The sequence below is a fragment of the Dromaius novaehollandiae genome, chromosome 1 (assembly GCF_036370855.1).
Source record: "Dromaius novaehollandiae isolate bDroNov1 chromosome 1, bDroNov1.hap1, whole genome shotgun sequence".
Classification (NCBI taxonomy): Eukaryota; Metazoa; Chordata; class Aves; order Casuariiformes; family Dromaiidae; genus Dromaius; species Dromaius novaehollandiae.
In genome coordinates this window covers 185,452,395-185,471,858 of record NC_088098.1, presented here as the reverse complement: position 1 = coordinate 185,471,858, position 19,464 = coordinate 185,452,395, and the positions used below count along the sequence as shown (strand labels likewise).

The following is a 19,464-nucleotide window of genomic DNA, read 5'->3' as shown; positions in this document are numbered from 1 at the left end:
CAACAGCAATAAATATTACTGGTATATTAAGCGTTTGCTTAAATTCAGAAGATAGCAGCTGAACTAATTATGTGTTACTTTTTCTCCTCCTGTACATAACATGATATAACAGCTTGTCAAAGCATTTGTTATTAAAAAATTCTGAAAACATTTTCAGGAAATGTATTTTCTGTATGATACACCATTTTGGAGTCTTGTACAATAATATTGCATAGGATGTTTGTATCTTCTGTATGTATTACACATGTATTAATTCACAGCAGAAGGGAGGAAAAGAGACATAATCATACTTTTTTAATGGGGATAAACAACACTATTTCATTCCTATCAACAGAATTGCTACTGTTTCATTCTGAACCCTAAAACACTTCATTTTAAATTTGAGAGGATAAAAAGTCAAAATATATGTAGCACCACTAAACTGAAGAATCTTCTGATCATAACCCTGTACCTTAATTTTCCTTTCTTCTCTTGTCTTATAACTCGAGACAGGTTATAAATACAGGCTCATCACAGCTCAGAAGAATCCAGCTGCAGAATGGAAGAGGTTAATGGAAATAACACACTTTTGGTTCCCATTTTTAAGGCCACATGTTAATTACTCTAACTGCTCTTCTAGTTTGCCCTTCTTTTCTTGGTCTAAAGGATGATTCTGATCCCACTCCCTGCTGCCACCATTTAGCTCATTTATAGAGGCAAACTACGAGAAAAAGAAATAAAGAACCATGACACTGGATCTGTGGTAGCCTGGGAGCTTTCTTTGTGCCCCACCAGCGCTGTAGCTACTCTGGTGAGTGCTACAATCACCTTTATTGGCCCACCAGGGCTTTTCCAAACCTAACATAAAACTTGGCACATCCTTCTCTTTGTAGAACCTCAACAGTAAATTTCTGAACATTATTTTCTGCTTGCATCTGGCTGTCGTTTTGCCTCTCTCTCTTCCAGTTTATTTCACGTATTCTGATACAATCCAAGAAAACAACAGATGGCAGCTTCATCCAAGTGGGTGTTATCCACTAGGGACTGCAAAACAAGAGCTTGTTTTCCAATAACTTCCTGCCTTTCAGGTTAAAAGTTTCAGACAAACCTACTGTTAGTCTCATATAATAGGAGTCTCAAAAGCAAGTTATGATACAGTGGCCAGTTTAGACAGGGACAGATGTGCCATTGACTTCAGTGAGTTGGGACTGAGCCGTGTCCTTGAAGGAAGTTTTGAAAAAATGCTAGATATACATCAAAACAGATCTAACTTACAGTGACTAGCTTTGGATTTGGGATTTCTAATGCATGGCGCATGAGAAGCTTTGATAATGCAGTCCACTGGGAGAAACAGGGACAGTATAAAGGAAAAGTAGCGGAATGAGAAGTTAGCTGGTTGTATAGGAAACATCTGTTAAAAACTAGTTGGCAGATTAAAAGGCCTGGGAAAGAAGGGAAAGAGGGAAGAAAGAACGGAGCAGGGAAGGAAGAAGGGAAGCAAGGAGGGAAGGAAAGGCACTGAATGGAGTGGGAATGACCGGTTTGGCTGAACTACTCCTCCTGAACCCAATTCCTACTTTACAGCTGCCAACTATGCCAAAAAACAATGAAATAAATGCTGTAAAAGAGTCACAAGGAGTAAAACAGACTTCTACTGGGATTCCCTGGGTAGAAGTGGGACCATATAAGTATAATTGTCCTAACGAGATAGTAGGGAAAAGGTTTTTTTTTTCCATTCCTTAGCAAGAAAACATCCTTTTGATGAGGGAAGAAAGATGACTGCAAATACTTCAGGATAAATGTGGTGATGAGCTATGAAACTGCAAAGGAAGAGTGTGAAGCACCACAAAATTTAGCCCAGACCACAGACAAAGTTTTAGCTTTTTCATATTTTGCTAGGGCCGTTCAGCCTACAGCTGAATCAGTACAACATGCTACGACTAATATAATTAATAGCAGTTACTGAAGAAAGGGGTACATATTATTAGAGACAGTGTCAGAACACAGAAGAAATACTGACCATATTAAAGCCAAGGTAGGGGATAACCCTTAACCCTGGGGTAAAGGGGGGACACTATTGAACTAGAATACAGGACATTTGTATTGACGTCACTGAAGAGGTTTCAAAAGGCACACAAAAAGGAGCAAGTAAGATCAGATAAAGAGGTAAGTGGTTAGGTTTATCTCACCTAGCTTTAGATATTGAAAGTAACCCATTTAGACTTGACCCAGTGAGGCAAAGTTCCCATTAGAAATAAATAGATGTTTCAAGGGGACAGTTCATCTGAACAGGTATGCCTGCCTTTGGTCAAGATGACTTGCCTTTTCAGAGTGACTCTTTCTTTTCCCTTATTATAAGGTGAACTTATGGTTGAGTGCTCAGGCTTAGACAACTAACTTCTATTTGCTCAGGTTAGGACAGATAAATCCCACCAAGATATGAACTCTCACAGAATAAAGCATCAGGAACTTTGCTGATAATCAGGAAGACTTTCTATGTTGCTCAGTCTTGCATTAAAATCTTGTATTTTGCCTGTTCATCAGGAAGCCTTTGTACAATGATCAATCTATCTTGTTGAATTAAAAGATCGCTAAACAACTGTTTAAACCCCTGGAGTTATAAAAGCGATCTGAAATACTGGTATAATTAAAACATATTTTGCACTAGACATTCCTTCTGTCAAGAAACAGTAGGAATCTAAATGATGGCTCTTTCACATGGACTTGTTAATACTGAGAAAACCTTTCAGTGCCAAGAAATAGGTTTTGTGAAATGTGGATGTTGTATATTTAGCTGAATCACTTTGCCTGAACTAACATACTTAGCAAGAAACTCTAAACATTAAAATAGATGTCCAGATTTCCTGATACTGACAGAGAAGTAAGATAAGTAAGATAGATAGCTGAGTAAATTAATAACTAAAAAAACAAATAGGGATTATTGTGTTTAATTTTACACACCCTTCTTATTTCTTGCACTTTTTTGTGATTTCAGTGCAACGATTTCTTCAGGTTTTCTCCCTCTGGTGGACCACTCCTTCTGTGTATCAGCAACATCTTTAATCCTGAATTTTTCTTTTCATTCTTCACTTTTACAGTGTGGCTACAGTTTTCTGATTGTAATAGAATGAGCTTTACACAGCAATGCCTCTATTCCATCCCTGATGACTACTTCTTTCAAGCTTATGCTTGTTCTTATTGACGCAGGTATCAGCTGTCTGGGCTACAACACATGTAAAATATCCTCAAGCCTTCTCATCTCACTTGAAAGAGATATAACTCCATTGTATTGTTCTTCAACCATTCTTCTGTCAGTTCTGAAACTGGCTCAGAACGTAGGCCTGCACAAAGCAGACTTTTCAGAGGTCTAAATTAGGACCTGGTGAAACAAAATGCAGACTTAGAGCTAGCCATATTTAAATCTTGTCACAAACTTGGCAAAGCTTTTCAAAGCCTCCAGCAAAAGTAATCTCTCAGAGGTGTAGATACATTCTAGTGCTTGACAGATAAAAGATAACATGGTCTACTCTAATTTTCAAAGGATTTCTCTGTAATTTGAGAAAAACTATATATTTAATTATAACGGGCATGGTATCTATCTTGGGCTTTATTCATATAATCTGTATTATGATCTTGGAGTTCTTATGGTGGATCACAGTCCTTCTGTATTTAACACCTATAAACCACAATGAAAAGGGTATTTCTTGACCCAAAGATCTTATGCTACAAAAAGCAGTTCAGAAAGGAGATTCAAAAACCAAGGTGGGAATGGAAGGAAGCAATGAGAAAGTGATGGTGGTTGCTGAATATTATTAATATTAGCTTGGGATGCCAAATACCATTGACTGCAGTATTTTGTAGGCAGGGGAAAGTTTTCAGGTTCACAAAAGCAAATCTGAAGATGGAAAAGCCCATGATTATAGGGACTTCTATGTCCAAAAGGGCACACATTTCTGAGTACAAGTTTTTTCCTGTGAAGGTATTCAAATTGTACTGCATTGCTGCTGATCTTCTTTCTTTCAGTGCTCATTCCAGAGGGCACTGCTATTCAAATAGGGCATTGAATAGATTCTGTTGTCATTAAGCAATTAGCTGCACAATTAAATCTGAAGTTAGATAAATGCTGTGGGCTGCACTCAGTAACTGCTTGTGAAGTGACACCCAGGTCATTTGTTCCCTGTTCACCAGGCCTTCTCTTCTTCAAATCCCTTCTGATACTGACAGAAATAATAATAAAGAATGATAACAAATAAAACTCAGAGGAACTGCTAAGTTCCTGCATATTGAGTGACGGTGCCAGAGCACTTTTGCTTGGGTGCGCTGCCTCACAGGGCAGTGAGGTGGTTCATATTTCCCTAGCTCTGAGAGCAGAGGAGCTCATACCTGTCCCTACTCACCTTTATATGTCTACGTAGGAAGGGATGTTCAGCTGCTGATTTACCAACAGGAGCTCTGTAAGAGGGCATTAGTACCTTCCCCTCATTACTACCTGCTTCCACATCACATCACATAACTGTGGTTAGGCAATCAGCCACTCTTCATACAATCTAAATCAAGGTCATGTTCACCCAAATCTTATAAAACAAATCCTTCCTCCCATGAACTCATTTATTGTGCTTCAGAGGCCAGTTCTGCTGATGTCTACCCTCATGAATAACTGTATTCATTCCTTGAAATCAAAGTATCACTGAGTAGTTGTATGAAAACTGGGTTAAGCCCTTAAAGTCTGAGCTTTTGAAGGCAAGACTGCGTCCAACATGCTTTGCAATGCTCTTGGAATGCTTTAACATCCTATGAAGATAAGTAAGCAAACACATGTAGAAAGGAAGGTAAGGCTTTTGACAAATCCTTAAGATGACCTTCAGCCAAACAGAGAGAAAAGAATTATCAATGAAGAATAATAGTGTCCCAAGTGTAAATGAAAGGTTCACAATACCATTTAAGCATTCTTAGAAGAGCATTAAGCCATTCAAAATATTAGGGCAGTGAAAGACCATTGTTTAGGATAGTGAGTGAAAGTCTAGAAGTATAGGATCACACCTTCTAACATGGAGAGATGGTGTATTTCACTTTTGAAAATACATTTGGAGAAATTTGAGGATATCTTTTATTATTTAGGAGGCTTCACATTCCTTGCAGCTGGATAAGGCCAATTAGAGGCTTTAAAAGTATATATTTTAAAGCAAAAATCTAGGCCACTCACATGGCCACTCACAAAACAAAAATAAAGATTAAAAAATCCAAATCTGAATGTATGGGCTAAACATGTACTGCATTACTCTAATTGCATCATAATTACCATTTTCACATTTGTTTCACATGTCATAGGATTGAATCTTCCCAGACTCTCTGATAAAATTACACAGTTAGCTACAGTACATCAAACAGAGCAGGTGAAAGTGAGCTGCATATTCACACACACTGAAATTCTAGTTGACCTAAAAAAAAAGAGGTTTTTATATTTCCTGCTTTTTCTTTCAGAAGCAATCCTCACTTCATGTAGTTATTGTTGCTAGTTTTCAAATTGAACTGTTTTATCTGAACATAATTCAGAAGCAAAACAAATAGCTGAAACAACAATCGGATTGTATAGGGTTTGTCTTTGCCTAGTTAGTAAAAGACAATGCTGCATTACTGAAAACACTACGAGAATTTTAATCAACTTGAAGTTTCCCTGGAGGATCTGTATTAAATAGTCTAGTCCAGGGAAAGTAAAGATTGTACTTCACGTCAGATATGGACTTTATGAGAGACGAATATCAAATGTGCTCAAGGTCTTTCCCTTTGGGAAGCAAATCTAATCATGGCCTCATGACAACTGTTATTTTTTGTATTTCTTAAAGATTTTAGTTCATTCTTTAAATATAGATTTAATCAATTTTCTGCTTAAAATTCCTGGAAATAATAATCTCATTCATGTAAATGTATATTAAAGATGAGATTACGTCAATGCAACTTTAACTGGGATTTCAAACCTCAGATCAGGTCATTTAGAGCCATCTTAAATCTGCCCTTTTGTGCACACACAGTCTGTGAAGGTTTTCCATTCGGTGTTCATGCAATGCTAATGCAATCGTGACATGCAGCCTGTAATGGCTCTTTCCACAGATGACAGCACAGAAGGCACAATTTTGTGTATTTTATTCACACTGACAAGGTCGAGGAGTCAGGCAGCTGGCTATGAACTCTCCTTCTCTGTTACATGGACCAAGAACATATGCCAGCAGCGTATTCGTTGGCAGCTCCCTTAAGTGAGGATTTAGGATATTACACTGTCTAAATGGAATAGCTGGGTGCTCACCTCAACCTTCATTCTGGCTAAATCTTTCACCGTGTGTCACCCCCAGCTCTCCCCTGTGGCCAGCCAGGCAGGTTGAGAATTTTTCATGAAAGTAATGCCTGCAGGGAGTTCAAGGGTTCAGGGATGAGGCAATAAATATTTTTATTCTTTGGGACTGTGTAACCCCACAGATGCCCTCAAGCCCTATAGGACAAATGTTGCAAGTTCTGAGTAAAGTTAAGCTTTGTTCGATAACAACAAATATGAGCTTGTGAAATTGCCTCACAATTTATTTAATTTTAAATAACCTTTGTGATACTTGGAACTAGCCTGTACTGAACAGGGGAACACTGAATTATAACGGAGTAAGATTAATCCTGTCTTCAGGGACTTTGGCATTTTACTGATGATGTTATCTCATCAGCACATGCTGTCAGTGGCGCTTTAGAGATTATTCTGTACAATATTTTCTAGATAGCATAATGAAATCTATTACCACATAAATGTTAGGAAAAGCTAAAGTGTTTATAACTTAAGAAGAAAGATTAAAAAAGAAAACTACCATTTCAACATGAAAATAGAAAAAGACTTCTCTTTACTGATTTTGCATACAGTAATCTTTGATTAAATATTTTGCTTAGCTCTTAGTGTAACAGCTCTACTAACATTTTGTGGCTGCCTTAGAGCTATGGGCTTAATCTGGAGAAAAAAATAGTGTAAAAAATAGTGTATGGGCACATAGGACTGTGATTGAACTACCACATTTTACAAAGCTACTATCCATCAACTATAGTAATCAACTTTATGTGCAGTTTTGGCCCACCCCAATTTTAAGGTAAAATGCTAAATATGAACCACTGAAGTTGATTTAGCAGATATTTTATCTAGCACACACTGTTACAAGAGTTGTTATACAGGATCAAGAAAACCATGAAGGACACAGGCAAGGACACCAGAAATCTTTGCTAATGAGCATATGTTTTATGCAAGTAGAGCTAAACAGAATAAGCCATAAATGATCTGATATCCTACACTGGTGATTAAAACACACATCCTTGGGTTCAATCAAACTGAACTAGTCACTGTCCAGGTGTTGTCCGCTTCAGCCAGAGGGACAAGATCTTGATGGGTGGTTTTTCTCTTTCTCTTTCTTTTTGAGGGTATCATTGTCTTTTCTAGTGTTAACACTACACTACCCATATGCTAACTCTTTTGGCTCCTACATACACATTGTTAATGTGTGCTACGTCTTGTCAGGATATGGGTATCTGTAAAGACAATGAAATCATGTTTTGTACCTAGGTTTTCAACAACAAAACAAAAGCTTAAAAATTTATGCTGCACCTGAGTAAGGGATGCCGAAGTCTGTGCATCAGCCTATGCTAACATGTATGCCCGTGCAAGCCTCAAGTACACCTATGGCTTCAGCAGTGTTATAGTTCTTTAAACAGTGCATATAGCTGCAATATCAATATGTATCATAGCTCAGATGCTAGCCTGTAACTAGCAAGCCCTTGAAATTCAATTCAATGATGTACCCCTGCTCTGGGGCAGTTCGCTCCATTTGCTGCATGGCAATGCCCAGGCCATTGTAGCTACTCCCACATTTGCCTCGTTGTTGCACCATGGATCACAGCACAGCTACCCTAGGCATGGTGACATACTGGTAAATAGTGAAGTAATTTGGTATTGAGACAAAAGGCTGTGTACGAGCAACACCATCACCACGTGGGAGGCACTCGCTGGCTTCGGCAATTCCTTTTGGATGATGCATGTTGTCTGGGGTTCTCTGATAGCCATGTGCCTCTGAGTCCTTTGTGCTGAGTTTTTGACTGTAAACACATTTATTTTTTCTCAGACCTTTTCTGAGACCTTTCTCAGAACCATGACCTGGTTCTGTGGGCTAACAAAGTGTGGCTTTCTTTATGTTTAAATGTTTGTGCACAACTCTCTGGTGTTTCTCCTGAGGCCACAGATTTTCCAAGCTTCCCAACAAGTGGAAGTCCTAAACAGACAATAGTCTTCTTCCCTCCATAACCTTGATTCACAGCCAGAGCAGGCTCATCATGCGCACCAAGTGAAGCAGGAATCATGTAGAGAAAGAAAAAGGTAAGTAACCATACAAATAAAGGCTACATCTTAATGCAAAAGGGCCACATTAAGAACACTGGGAGAACTCCATTTTTGCATTTCAGTTTGGAACATTTGACTTCATGCAGTTATAAAGTCACTAAACTACTACATTAGTTTAACGGAGCATTTTGTGGTTTTCTAGAGTTAAAAGTTACAAAAATGAAATAGAAACAACCCTCCTGCCCCAGAAGTCACAATAATCAAGCTGAAAGCATGAGTGGAAGCTATTGTAATTACCAGCTGCATTGAGTTTACCAGGTCAGTATCTTTTCTGTGGGTTTCACAGCTATTTCTGTCAGCAGCAGCATACTGTGGCTTCCAGTGTTGCCCAGGACTTAGAAGAACTTAGTCACATTGGCACTTTCAGCCCCCGTCCTAACCTTTATGACTCTAGTTCATGTAGCTTTTTACTCTCAGTCTACATCCTTCCACCATTTTTTAGCCCCCCGCTCCTGTTTCGGATGCCTGTGCTCAATTCATCGCTTTCTAACTGCTTCTCCAGGCTTGGCTGCTCATCTCTCTGCTTCACAAGCCTGGGGAAAGAGGAAAGAGTACTGAAAGCACATCAGAGACAGTCTCTTTGCCTGTAGTGCTCCCTGGCTTGGAAGAAGAAAAAAGAGGGGGCAGCCTGACTCAAGCCCTGTAGTCTTGTGCTTAATACAAACAGAATATGATGACTTCGGGCTAAACTATAATGCATCTCTTCAGAGAATGTGACAATCCAGTTCTCAGAAGCTCGCAGTTCAGCAAAAATCGGGGTCATCAAAAAGCATCCTTCTGAAACCAGAATGACTCCCTCAGAAGAATTCTAGCCCTGGTTCTAAACAGTGAAGCTCCTAGTGTAAGAACTATTTTCATATGGGTAAAATCAGATGCAAATTTATCAGGAAGGAAGGAGGCTCCATTCTTCTTTAGTGTCTCCTCTACCCTCCATTAGCACCAGGCAGCGCAGTATGCATTTCCCTCATGTAATGTGGCTGCTCAGTTGTGTAGCCCTCCCAGTCAGGTAGGGGTTATAGTTACTCTTCAGTAATAAATCTTTTTTTTTTTTCCTTTTCTGAAAAGTGGCTAAGCTATTTTTGTTCAAGTTTTCAAAAGAAGTCTTCAGCCTGAGGCAGAAATTCAGCATGAGATATTTCTGCCCAAATTATAAAAGAATGTCAGAGTTAAACTACTGAAAACAGATGGAGTTTGGCATCAAAGATTATAGATGCCATCACTTATGGCCTTTACACTCTGAGCAGTTATATTGTAACACATATACAAACATATATTTATGCAGTACCACATAGCACTGTACTCACTTTTCTTACCTTCTATGTTTCTTTAAAAAGATGCACAGGTTTTATGACTGCAGTAATGATCTTTGAGACATGTACTTCCAAGTAGCTAGAGGCTGTTAGGTCAACCTTAGCTCTTCCAGTGAGCAATCAGCTGGCAAGAAGCTCCTTACCTCAATGTCATTATTTCTTACAAAAATCAATAATGACCTTATCCTTACTTGCTGTTTTCATTCACTGTAACAGTGCAAACAGCATAATGCACACACAGAGGGTTCTGAGCAGATACCAAGAAAGCTAATGGACTGAAGGTTAATTTCTTGAAAATTATTGTAATATAAACAGAGAACCTAAACCTTTCAACTCTTAACTAAAAAGCAGTAATTATACATTCTTTCAGGTGGAAAATCTATTATAAACACCATTTGTAGTACAAAACTTACCTTTGACACTTGCCTACTTTATAATAGTGCAGAAGGAAAAGTTTCATCTTCTAATAATCATTAGATGCAAAGAAAGAAATTACCACTGAAGAGCCAGTTTAGCACAAGCCAGGATATAAGAAAACACAGTTTACGTTAGAACCTTGGCATCTTATTGGTTGATCCATTCTTAAAATCAATTTTTGTTTAAAACAGGGGATAAATTTAGGGCTCAAAGCAACAAAAGAACAGCTGTGCATTTCCATTTTGATTTGATTTATATTGTTCCCAATCGATCCCATACAAGAGAAGCACCTTCTGGTATGAGAAAGCTTCTCATTATTGTGAATTAGAGTAGCTCTGTGGAAATCAGTACTTACATTTGTGCAAAACTGATACAGAACAGAAGAAAACAAGCCAGACTCTCTGCATCTAGCATCTAAAGCAAGCCAGCATTGTTATAGTTTGGGAAAACCATTACTAATTTCAAACCAAGGAAACTAATTTTGTCTAACTGAAAAGAGATACTGAACTAATCTCTTGATCTCAGGAATGAAAATTATTGGCAAGGCAGGCCTGTCTCTATGGCTTGACTTTGTTAGCATCACCAGATGAAACCCATGTCACTGGGGAAATGTATGAGTTCTAAGAGATTTTCTTTTTCCCCTCTTCACATCTTCTGGGCATACTTTCAGAGGACTTTAATGATAAACCTAACCTCTAAACAAAAGTTTAATAGTAAATGAAGACTGACTACTTTTACATTACCATAGTTCAGCCATAACATTGGGGTAAAATTCAGGCCTCACTGCAATCAATGAGAGATTTCCTACCAACTTCCAATGAAGGCACGATTTCATTCCAGCTGTCTGCTCTGCTCTTATGTGCTAGAATTACTGTAACTAGGCAAAGATGATGCATTGTTCTTCATAGACTCCACCTGCATCTAATTTAGTCTTGTGGCTAGAGCTACACAGCAAAGTAGTTGGTAGCTACTAGGGAGAACAGTCTGGAAGCTGTCAACTGATAAGAGAGATGCTTTTTTTTGAGCTCACTCTTTGGAATAAGTTCTTTTCTGTTAATCAAAGGAAAATTATTTTTGTTAAGAAACTTCATGTTCCAAATAAGAATGTTGTTAAGCCAGGAAATAAAACTATGAAACAGCTATTTGTTACCAGTGCTGTAAATCATCTATGAGAAGCCTTCACAAACACACCAGAAGCAGACTGCTAAATTCTTCCACTTCATGACAGGTCTGAACTACTTATGGAATGATGCCTTCAGTAGAGGGAAGTGAGCAAGTGTCATACATGTAAAGCACACACAGAGCTTTCAGTTGTGATTCGTGAAGGAAGCAGATGCTATATTCAGGCAATACTGCAAGACGTAGGTATAGTCACATATACAGAAACAAAAGAAGGCTCTATACGGTCACATTATTAAATGGCACTAAATTTTGAGTGGTGTCATTACTGAGAATATATCACAAAAATGATGCAACATTCAAGTTGCGCATCTAATTGTGTGTGCATGCATGTATGTGTATACATCTATGTGTGCATACATAGTAAAATTTCCCTGCTCATAATTATGCATAGAGATAACAATGTTTCTACTGGAACTTCCCCAGCAATGTTTCAACACCTGTAAATGTTTTTTTCTTCTGCTGAAAATGGAAAGTTTGAGGCTGAACTTATGACTGAATTCAAAGTTTTGGAAAAGCTGACTGATTTAGAATTCTAAGATAATACTTTAAAAAGGCAAAACATTTTATAGATACATGACTCAGAAAGGACTGCAATTTAAAGCATTTAGTTTGACAGGTATATATATACAGAGGTAAAAGAAGGCTTTGTACATTCACAGTGTGAAATTACTGTGAATCTGTACTAAATTTTGAAACGTGTCAGTATTTCCAGTACAGCATAACGCTATGCAATTTTCAGGTTATTTAATTGCTTGGAGATCTGCTACAATTTATTACTATTTATTATTCATTGTATATCTCTGACAAGAGAATCAATGTAATCTTCTAATTTAATATTCTAAGATTATAAACATTTTTTTATAAATGATTCTATTGTTATTCCACCTCAGTGGCCTTCTCCTCTATTCTGCCAGACCTTCTTGTCACTTTACAGCCTATCTTTAGCCTTCAGCATTCATGAAATTCAGTTTATAAGAAATTAGAGCAAGATCCATAAAAGGATGTTTCAATTTAGTTTACCCTCCCTTAGACCCATAAAGTAGGTTCATAGACCTATATTAGTTACCAAGAATAGAATTCATACCCAGACAACATGTTAGTCAATGGAAAATATTAAAGATTTTTAAATCTCACTTAAACATTTAAAGCAGTGAATACTGAGCTGCAGAAATGCATCTAGGACAAGATAAGTCCTAGATCATACAATAACAGAAAACCCCCTTTTTGGGCTTAGAAGTCAAAATTTAATCAGATGATTGGCTCACTCTTTAAAAACGTCTCTAGAAAGAGACAGAAGTGGTTGTCTTCTGGAAAAATTGTTCAACGCTCAAGGCATTCTATGCTCAAAACATCTAGGAAGTAGGAGACTTACTGGAGAAAGTATCTCACAGTCCAGGTAAGGTACCTATGTATCCTGAGATACCTGAAAACTGAAGTATAGATAATACAGATGATTCACTTGGAAACAGGTGACTTGACTCTGGCTTCTACCTTTGGCCAAACTCCCTCACTAGCGCTAAGATTCAAGTCTCAACTGGATTTTCCTTGAAATTAGTTTTGTTAGTGTCACTGGGACCTAATGAAAGTTTCAGCCTTTCACAAATTATTCTAAAATTTACTTCGAATCTTTTAAACATATTCAAGAGCATTAACGTTTGTTGGAAAAGACAGCTTTGAAATACAATACTCCAGTAACATTATCCTTTATGAAAATCTAAAATCTAAACTATGTAGGTGCAAAATGCCACTCCTGAGTAACTACAACCTTGGGTTAAATTCTTCTTAAACTATAAAATAAGAAATAATTTAATTCCAAGAGTTTAGGTAAGAAGTCACATTGGGATAGTACGGCACATTAATTCAGCCTTATTTTATTTAAGGACAGTCATATCCATGGCATGCGCAATGTAGTAAATTATTGTAGCTCAAAGATCATAAGCTTCTGTGCCTCCTGACTTCAGTATGTTAATTTAGCAATTTTATTTCTACAACACAGTTTTATTCAATATTTAAAAATTATCTGCCCAGGATCTACATATGGCTTCAGAATATTTATCCACAAAACAGCATTCTAAGTGAAAAATTCAAAAAGGATTCCAAAAAGAGTATTAGTTGTATTTATGCAAATTTTAAATGAAAGCCTTTGATACAAGAAATCAAATTTGATACAATTACAAATTTGGACTACAAAATCTTGGGCTCTAGGTTTGGCTTCAACTAAAACTATGCCTAGCTCATCCTCACATGTGAGAAAACGTAAAAAAAAAAAAAAAAAAAAAAAAAAAAAAAAAAAAGCAGACTTTGGCTGGCAGGAGGCAAAGAATATTCAGTCACAAGAAGACAGAAAATTAGATATCCAATGTTTTAGAAGCCTTTGTTCATAAAAGAAATTAGGTTTGAAAAGACTTTAAAAGGGAAAAGAGGGCAGAATTTTAAAGCTGGGGTGCATGGTTACAGATAAATTAAGGGAGGTGCCTGCACCTGAGCTTCTGAAGAGCAGTTATAGTATTTGATTAGTGCTATATAGATGAATTAACAGGCTGTGACAGAATTCAAGAAATTAGAACTGGGAAATCTCTTTTATGCACAAAATTAGTACAACAACTGTGCCTCATACTTTGTTTTCCAGGGTGTTTTAAACATTCGTAGTTACACTCCAGCTGGCCTTACCGGACAAAACCTAAAACTTCCAGTTTCCATCTGATAAGATACTTCTTTTGATATTGCACCAGTACATTCTTGTCTTTCCTGTTTCCAACCTCCAAACTTTAAACTGTTATTTAGTGAAGCAATGCTGCAAGAAAACAGGGTCGGCCACTTAAAAGAAACTACACAGACTGTGTTCTCTGTCAGAACTGCCCTGGAAAGGGCCTTGCTCCTCCGGATGGTAACCGGCGTTTCCACAGGCTGGTGTGGAGTTCGTTGCTTGCACACGGTGAGCAGTGAGACAAAGCCCTTTCTAGGCCAGTCCTCCTTTCCTAAGTGATCCCGGGAGGTGAATTCAGCGCCCTGGGATGCCTCTGCAACTTAAAAAAAAAGAAAAAAAAGAAAAAAAAAGTAGTGTTTCCCGGTGTCACATCTCATTACAAAGACAGCTCCAATTTACTTTGCAGAAGGAAAGCAAAAAGGAAAAAAGGAAGTTTCTTGCCCCCCAGGAGCAATCCTCCTCAGCCACGACTAGGTTTGCCACCACCGAGGCAACTCTCCCGCTCTCCCTGTACCCCACCCCCGTATTTCTCGCTCCCCTCCGGCTCGATGGGGCCCTTCTCCACACTCTTCCCCCTCAGCCTCCACCAGGCTTCCCGCCGGCAACGGCCGCCCCGCGGGCGCTGCCCGCCGACCATCCCGCCGCAGCGGCGGTTAGTGTGTGTGTGGGGGGGTGGGCAGCCGCCATCTCCTCCCGGCCCCCGCTGCCCCGGCCCCGGCCGGCCCGGCGCTAGTTTCCGGCGGGACCTTGTGCCACGGCGTTTCCCTTCCCCCGGCCCGCCGCGCCGCGCCGCGCCGCCCATGGAGTCGCGGGTGCTGTGTCTCGGCCGCGGCGCCGGCGGCCCAGCGGCGCGTAGGGTGCGCCTGCTGCTGCGGCAGGTGCTGCGCGGCGGCGCCCCCGCGGCGCGGCCCCTCCGCCTGGAGGTGCGGGCGCTGCGCAGCTCAGGTAACGGCCCCCGTCCGGCTCCAGGCCCGCGCCGGGGGCAGGTGGCAGGTCCGCTGGGCGCTGCCGTGGTTGCGCCTTCCTCTGCGGGTGGGTGTTGGGGAAGGGGGAGGCCACTCCCGGGCTTTCCCGAGCTCCTCTTGCCCGACGTTTGGCACTGCCACCCTTGGGCGAGCCGGTTGTCGCAGCCGTGCCGTGTGGCTCGGCTCTGCGCGGACTTGTCCTTCTGCCTAGGCCAGGCCCGGCCGGCGTTGGGCTGCCTGGGCCCACGCGCGTTCGTATTGAAAGCTGGTTCCCTTCAGCAGCGCTGGTGAGCGATGGGGTTGACCTTGAGCTGGTGTGTGCTAGGCAGGATGACCTGGTGTGTCCCCCAGTGTCCCCTCATGACCCTTGGGACAGATGGCTGCCTCGTGCAGAGCAGAGCTGGTGTTCAGGAGTGGTGACGTGCACCTGGGGTAGGTGGCACTCTCCTGGATGGACGCCCGAAACAGCAGAACCACTAAATGTAGAGTCAATAACGAGCAGCTGTGAACAGGACAATAGAACCATACCAAGAGGTTCTGATGGTGAGGTGCTTGCTAAAGCTCTTAATACTTTTCATATTTTTCACCTCCATTTTTTTTTTTATCTGAGTATTAGATGACGTTGGTGCATTTCTTAAGTATGTGTTTGAGTCTATCAGGAAGGAAATATTTCTGAAGAATAGATAACTGTAACATGCCATCGAGCCTTTTTAAATAGAAAATACGTTATCTGTGAGATGTATCGAAAAGACGAATGTTGTTTACCTTAAAAAGAAGAGGAATAAAATGGAACAAGTTAAGGGTGTGTAAAAGAAGCACCTGGAAAAAGTAGATCAGGATGTTTCATTCCTTTGTTGAGATAAACAAGAATAAGGAGAAATTCAGTGAAATGAAACAGTAGCAAATGCAGTATTTCTACAAGCACTTAATAATTTGACAGTAAAATTCAGTGCTATAGAACGTAACTGAATGTAACTTAGCATTTAGCAATATTCACAGTTATACTGGATATGTATGTGAATAATACAAGTATTCCCAGTTACCATCAATGATGGTAATAGTTTTGATAGAAAGATTTAAATGTCATGCCTCAAAGCTCTTGGCAATCTTATATCTATTAAAGACAAGATGAGAGATGATGTTAGGGGTATTTGCCTTCTGGGCACCTGAAATGAGCTCTCATTCTTTATGGTGCCTCTTGTGCTCCTATGAATTTGAGGCCTTGATGTTAGAAATACTATTTATTATTCATTTCCTTTTTTTTTTATTTTAAAGGTGCCTGCCTATCCTCTTGCAGGCCCTATTACTTCTCTGAGATTACTGAAAATGCAAAGACATGGTCTGAAATTTTGTAAGCAGTATGTGTTTTTATTATTGCTAGGTGCCTACTTTAATTACAAGTCTTTGTGTCAAGGTTGCATGTCTCTTCCCTACTGAAAAGGGAGAAAGGAAAATATTTCTAAAAGGGCTGGAAGCTGTTAACCAGTCAGGTAAAAAGTAAATTGTTGTCTACTCAGTAATTTGTATCTGATGTCTCTGCCAGACTCGATTTCCTCTCTGTGATGGTACTTTTTAGGTGTAAGGGAGAAACTGTTGTCTGTTTATAATGAAATAATTTCATTTCTAATGAAATACATTATCTCAGAGATTCTCTAAGGGGATGATGGAAACAAATGCTGAGTTAGGTGAAAATTGAAAAGCTTAAAGAAACTCTTTTCCAATCAGATAGTACAGCTGGTATTACAGGCAAAGGAAGGTCTCACATGCTTTGTTGCTTAATAGACATATGACAACTGATGCTTCGTTGCTTATATGGACCAAGATACATGCTAGCTTCATTCCCTGTTCCTGCAGATCTTCCTGTCCAGGTTTGCTTCCTGTGCCTTCCAAAATATGGTCAGTCCCATTTTCTAACCAAACCCATGCTTTAAGCCTAAAACATCTTAATAATGCATACAACAGTGTTTGTCTGCCAGGTATAATACGGTCTATTACAAAAATTATGTCAGACTTTGGAATCCTGTAATGTTAATTATTGGTAAACAGGATGTTAATGGTTGTGCTAAAAATGCGTAATCTGAAAGAAGACTGTGAATGGGACCATGTGTTTAGGAGGCTTTTTATTTTTTTCCATCTGTTACTGTGCAAAAACTAAAGAACTGGTTGCTGATGGAAGTTAATCTTTTTCAGCATATTCCCTTTTCCCACTTTACCTGGGTTGTTTTCTGGTTGCAGTTTGAAACATTGACTTCTGGGAGCGTAGTTCTGGCAATATTTTCTTCACTGGCAAAATCTATTTAGGAGACTTCATCTTTTCCTCTTTCTCTTAACATTCATGCCATTGTTCACTGCCTCCGCAGTTGTACTTGCAGGGTTGCATTGTAAAAGTGATGACTGAAGTTATTCCAGTGATTTGGTTTACAACAAGGCCTTACAAACTGTCGCATCAGCACAACTGAGAATCCAGCAAATGGGGACAGGGACTTTTTACGCCAGTTGATGAAAGTTTGTGGAGCTATGCCTGAGTTATTTAAATTGATTGTAACATTTAAGAGAGAAAGAGTTGATGGCAAAAAAATAGTATCTTTTATTAGACTTACAGATCTAGCTGGAAGAAAGGGATGAGCTGTCAGGCAGATATGCTTCTGCCTGACACTCTACTGCCTTTGGCCTTCTACACTCTTTGGTAGGGTTTCATAGTTGTTCCCAGGAGTAAATGTCAGTAAATAGCTTCTGAGTTTTAATATTTGGCAATTGTTCAGACTTTAACTTTTCCTGTTTAGCGACTGTTACAGTCATGATATGTGTTGATGTATTTTCCAAGTACTACCTGGTTCAATATGTAAGCCTGAAGTTGAACCTGCTTGGCAAAGTCAGGAACTCTCAGGATAGCTGCACAGGAGATGTCATAGTGAATTTTGAAGGCAGTTTTGTCTATTTTGGTATCTTTCCAGTACAGGAAGTTTTAAAAACAACTCTATATTGATTTTCAGTCATAATTTCACTTTAATTGAAACACATTATTGAAATTATACTAATGCATTTGATACCTAAGCTCATTTTAAAATAGATTAATAATCTGTTTTTTCTGCATTGAGCAAACCATATTTCAGGAATCTTCACATATTTTTAAAACACTATGAGCTAATTTTCACATAAGTAGCAATGGCCACGTAAATAAGATTTGAAAGGGAACACAGGATGTGATCGGTGTCTGTTACCACCTGACTAAGGGGAGGTAGTGGATATTGCTTTCTACAGACCACTAGCAGAAACCTCCCACTCATGGTCCTTCATTCTCATGGGGGATTTCAGCCTTCCAGTCATCTGCTAGGAGGCCAGTCCGGCACTGTGGAAGCAATCTTGAAAGTTTCTAGACTGCATTGGTAACAGTTTTGTAATGCGAATGCCAGAGGGGTTGGCCAGGGATAATGCTTTACTTGACCTGCTGCTCATAAGCAGGGAAAAACTGTGGCCAGTATGGTCAGAGATGGCAGCCTTGATAGTGGTGACCGTAAAATGGTTGAGTTGAGGATCTGGAGGAAGGCTGGGAACATGAGCAGCAGAACTAGGACTCTGGGCCTGAGGAGTGCAGAGGTTTTTTCAGGAAATTGCTAGGTGGAATCCCTTGGATAACAACCCTGAAGGAGAAAGGGTCCAGGAGAGCTGGAAGATTTTTAAAGAAAACTTAATGACAGCTCAGCAGTGAACCATCCCACAGTGCAGGAAGATTGGGAATTCCGGTAGGAGGCCTGCTTGGCCAAGCAAGGAACCTCTCCGTGGCCTAAAACACAAAAAGGGGACATATAGAAGTGGTAACAAGGACAAACAATAGAAGAGCTGTATAAAAGTACTACTTGGTATGTAGGGACAAAATCCCTCCAATCCGACAAGTGGCAGATCTTTAGTCCAGGGGGACTATATAAGCTTGAAAACTGGGCCAGGAGAAACCTCATAAAGTTCAAGAAAGAGAGGTGTGAAGTTTTGCCATTGGACCTAAGTAATGCTGCGCATCCATACAGACTGGGAAGGGACTGGCTGAGAAGCAACTCTGCGGAAAAGGATGTGGGGGCTATCAGGAATGTCTGTTGAATATGAGCCAGCACTGCTCTCTCATAGCACATCAGGCAAGCCAGAGACTCAGCCAGGAGGAGCATGGTCAACGATCAAGGGAAGGTTCATCTCTAGTAGGCACTAGGAAGGGTTCATCTCTAGTAGGCATTGGTGAGGCTCCACCTGGAATGCTGTGTCCAGTTTTGGGTCCCCCAGTTCCAGGGAGATATTAAGAAGCTGGTGGGGGTCTGATTGAGGGCTGCCAAAATTGTTGGGGGCCTAAAGCACGTGACAGTGAGGAGAGTCTGAGGAAGCTGGACTTGTTAGGCTTGCGGGAAGGCGGCTAAGGAGGAAAAGTGTAATTGCAGCTTATAATTACAGTTACAAAGATGATGCAACCAAACTCTCCTTAATAGTGGCAAGTAATCTGACAAGGAA

The 19,464-nt window shown here is 39.9% G+C and overlaps 1 protein-coding gene across 5 annotated transcripts in view; it reads left to right on the top strand.

Annotated features, from left to right (window-relative positions):
* The first annotated feature begins 14,734 nt into the window (after positions 1–14,734).
* The window catches only part of VWA8 (von Willebrand factor A domain containing 8), a 187,204-nt gene continuing 182,474 nt past the window's right edge, over positions 14,735–19,464 (top strand). For 2 of the 5 annotated variants that reach the window (XM_064504817.1, XM_064504816.1), the window contains exon 1: positions 14,736–15,040. In XM_064504817.1, coding sequence (XP_064360887.1) covers positions 14,809–15,040 — 232 coding nt within the window. In that variant the 5' untranslated portion in view covers positions 14,736–14,808. Of the gene's footprint in view, positions 15,041–15,421; positions 15,517–19,464 lie in introns of those variants that run through there. The other 3 variants (XM_026099176.2, XM_026099178.2, XM_026099177.2) reach the window with 3 other exon arrangements.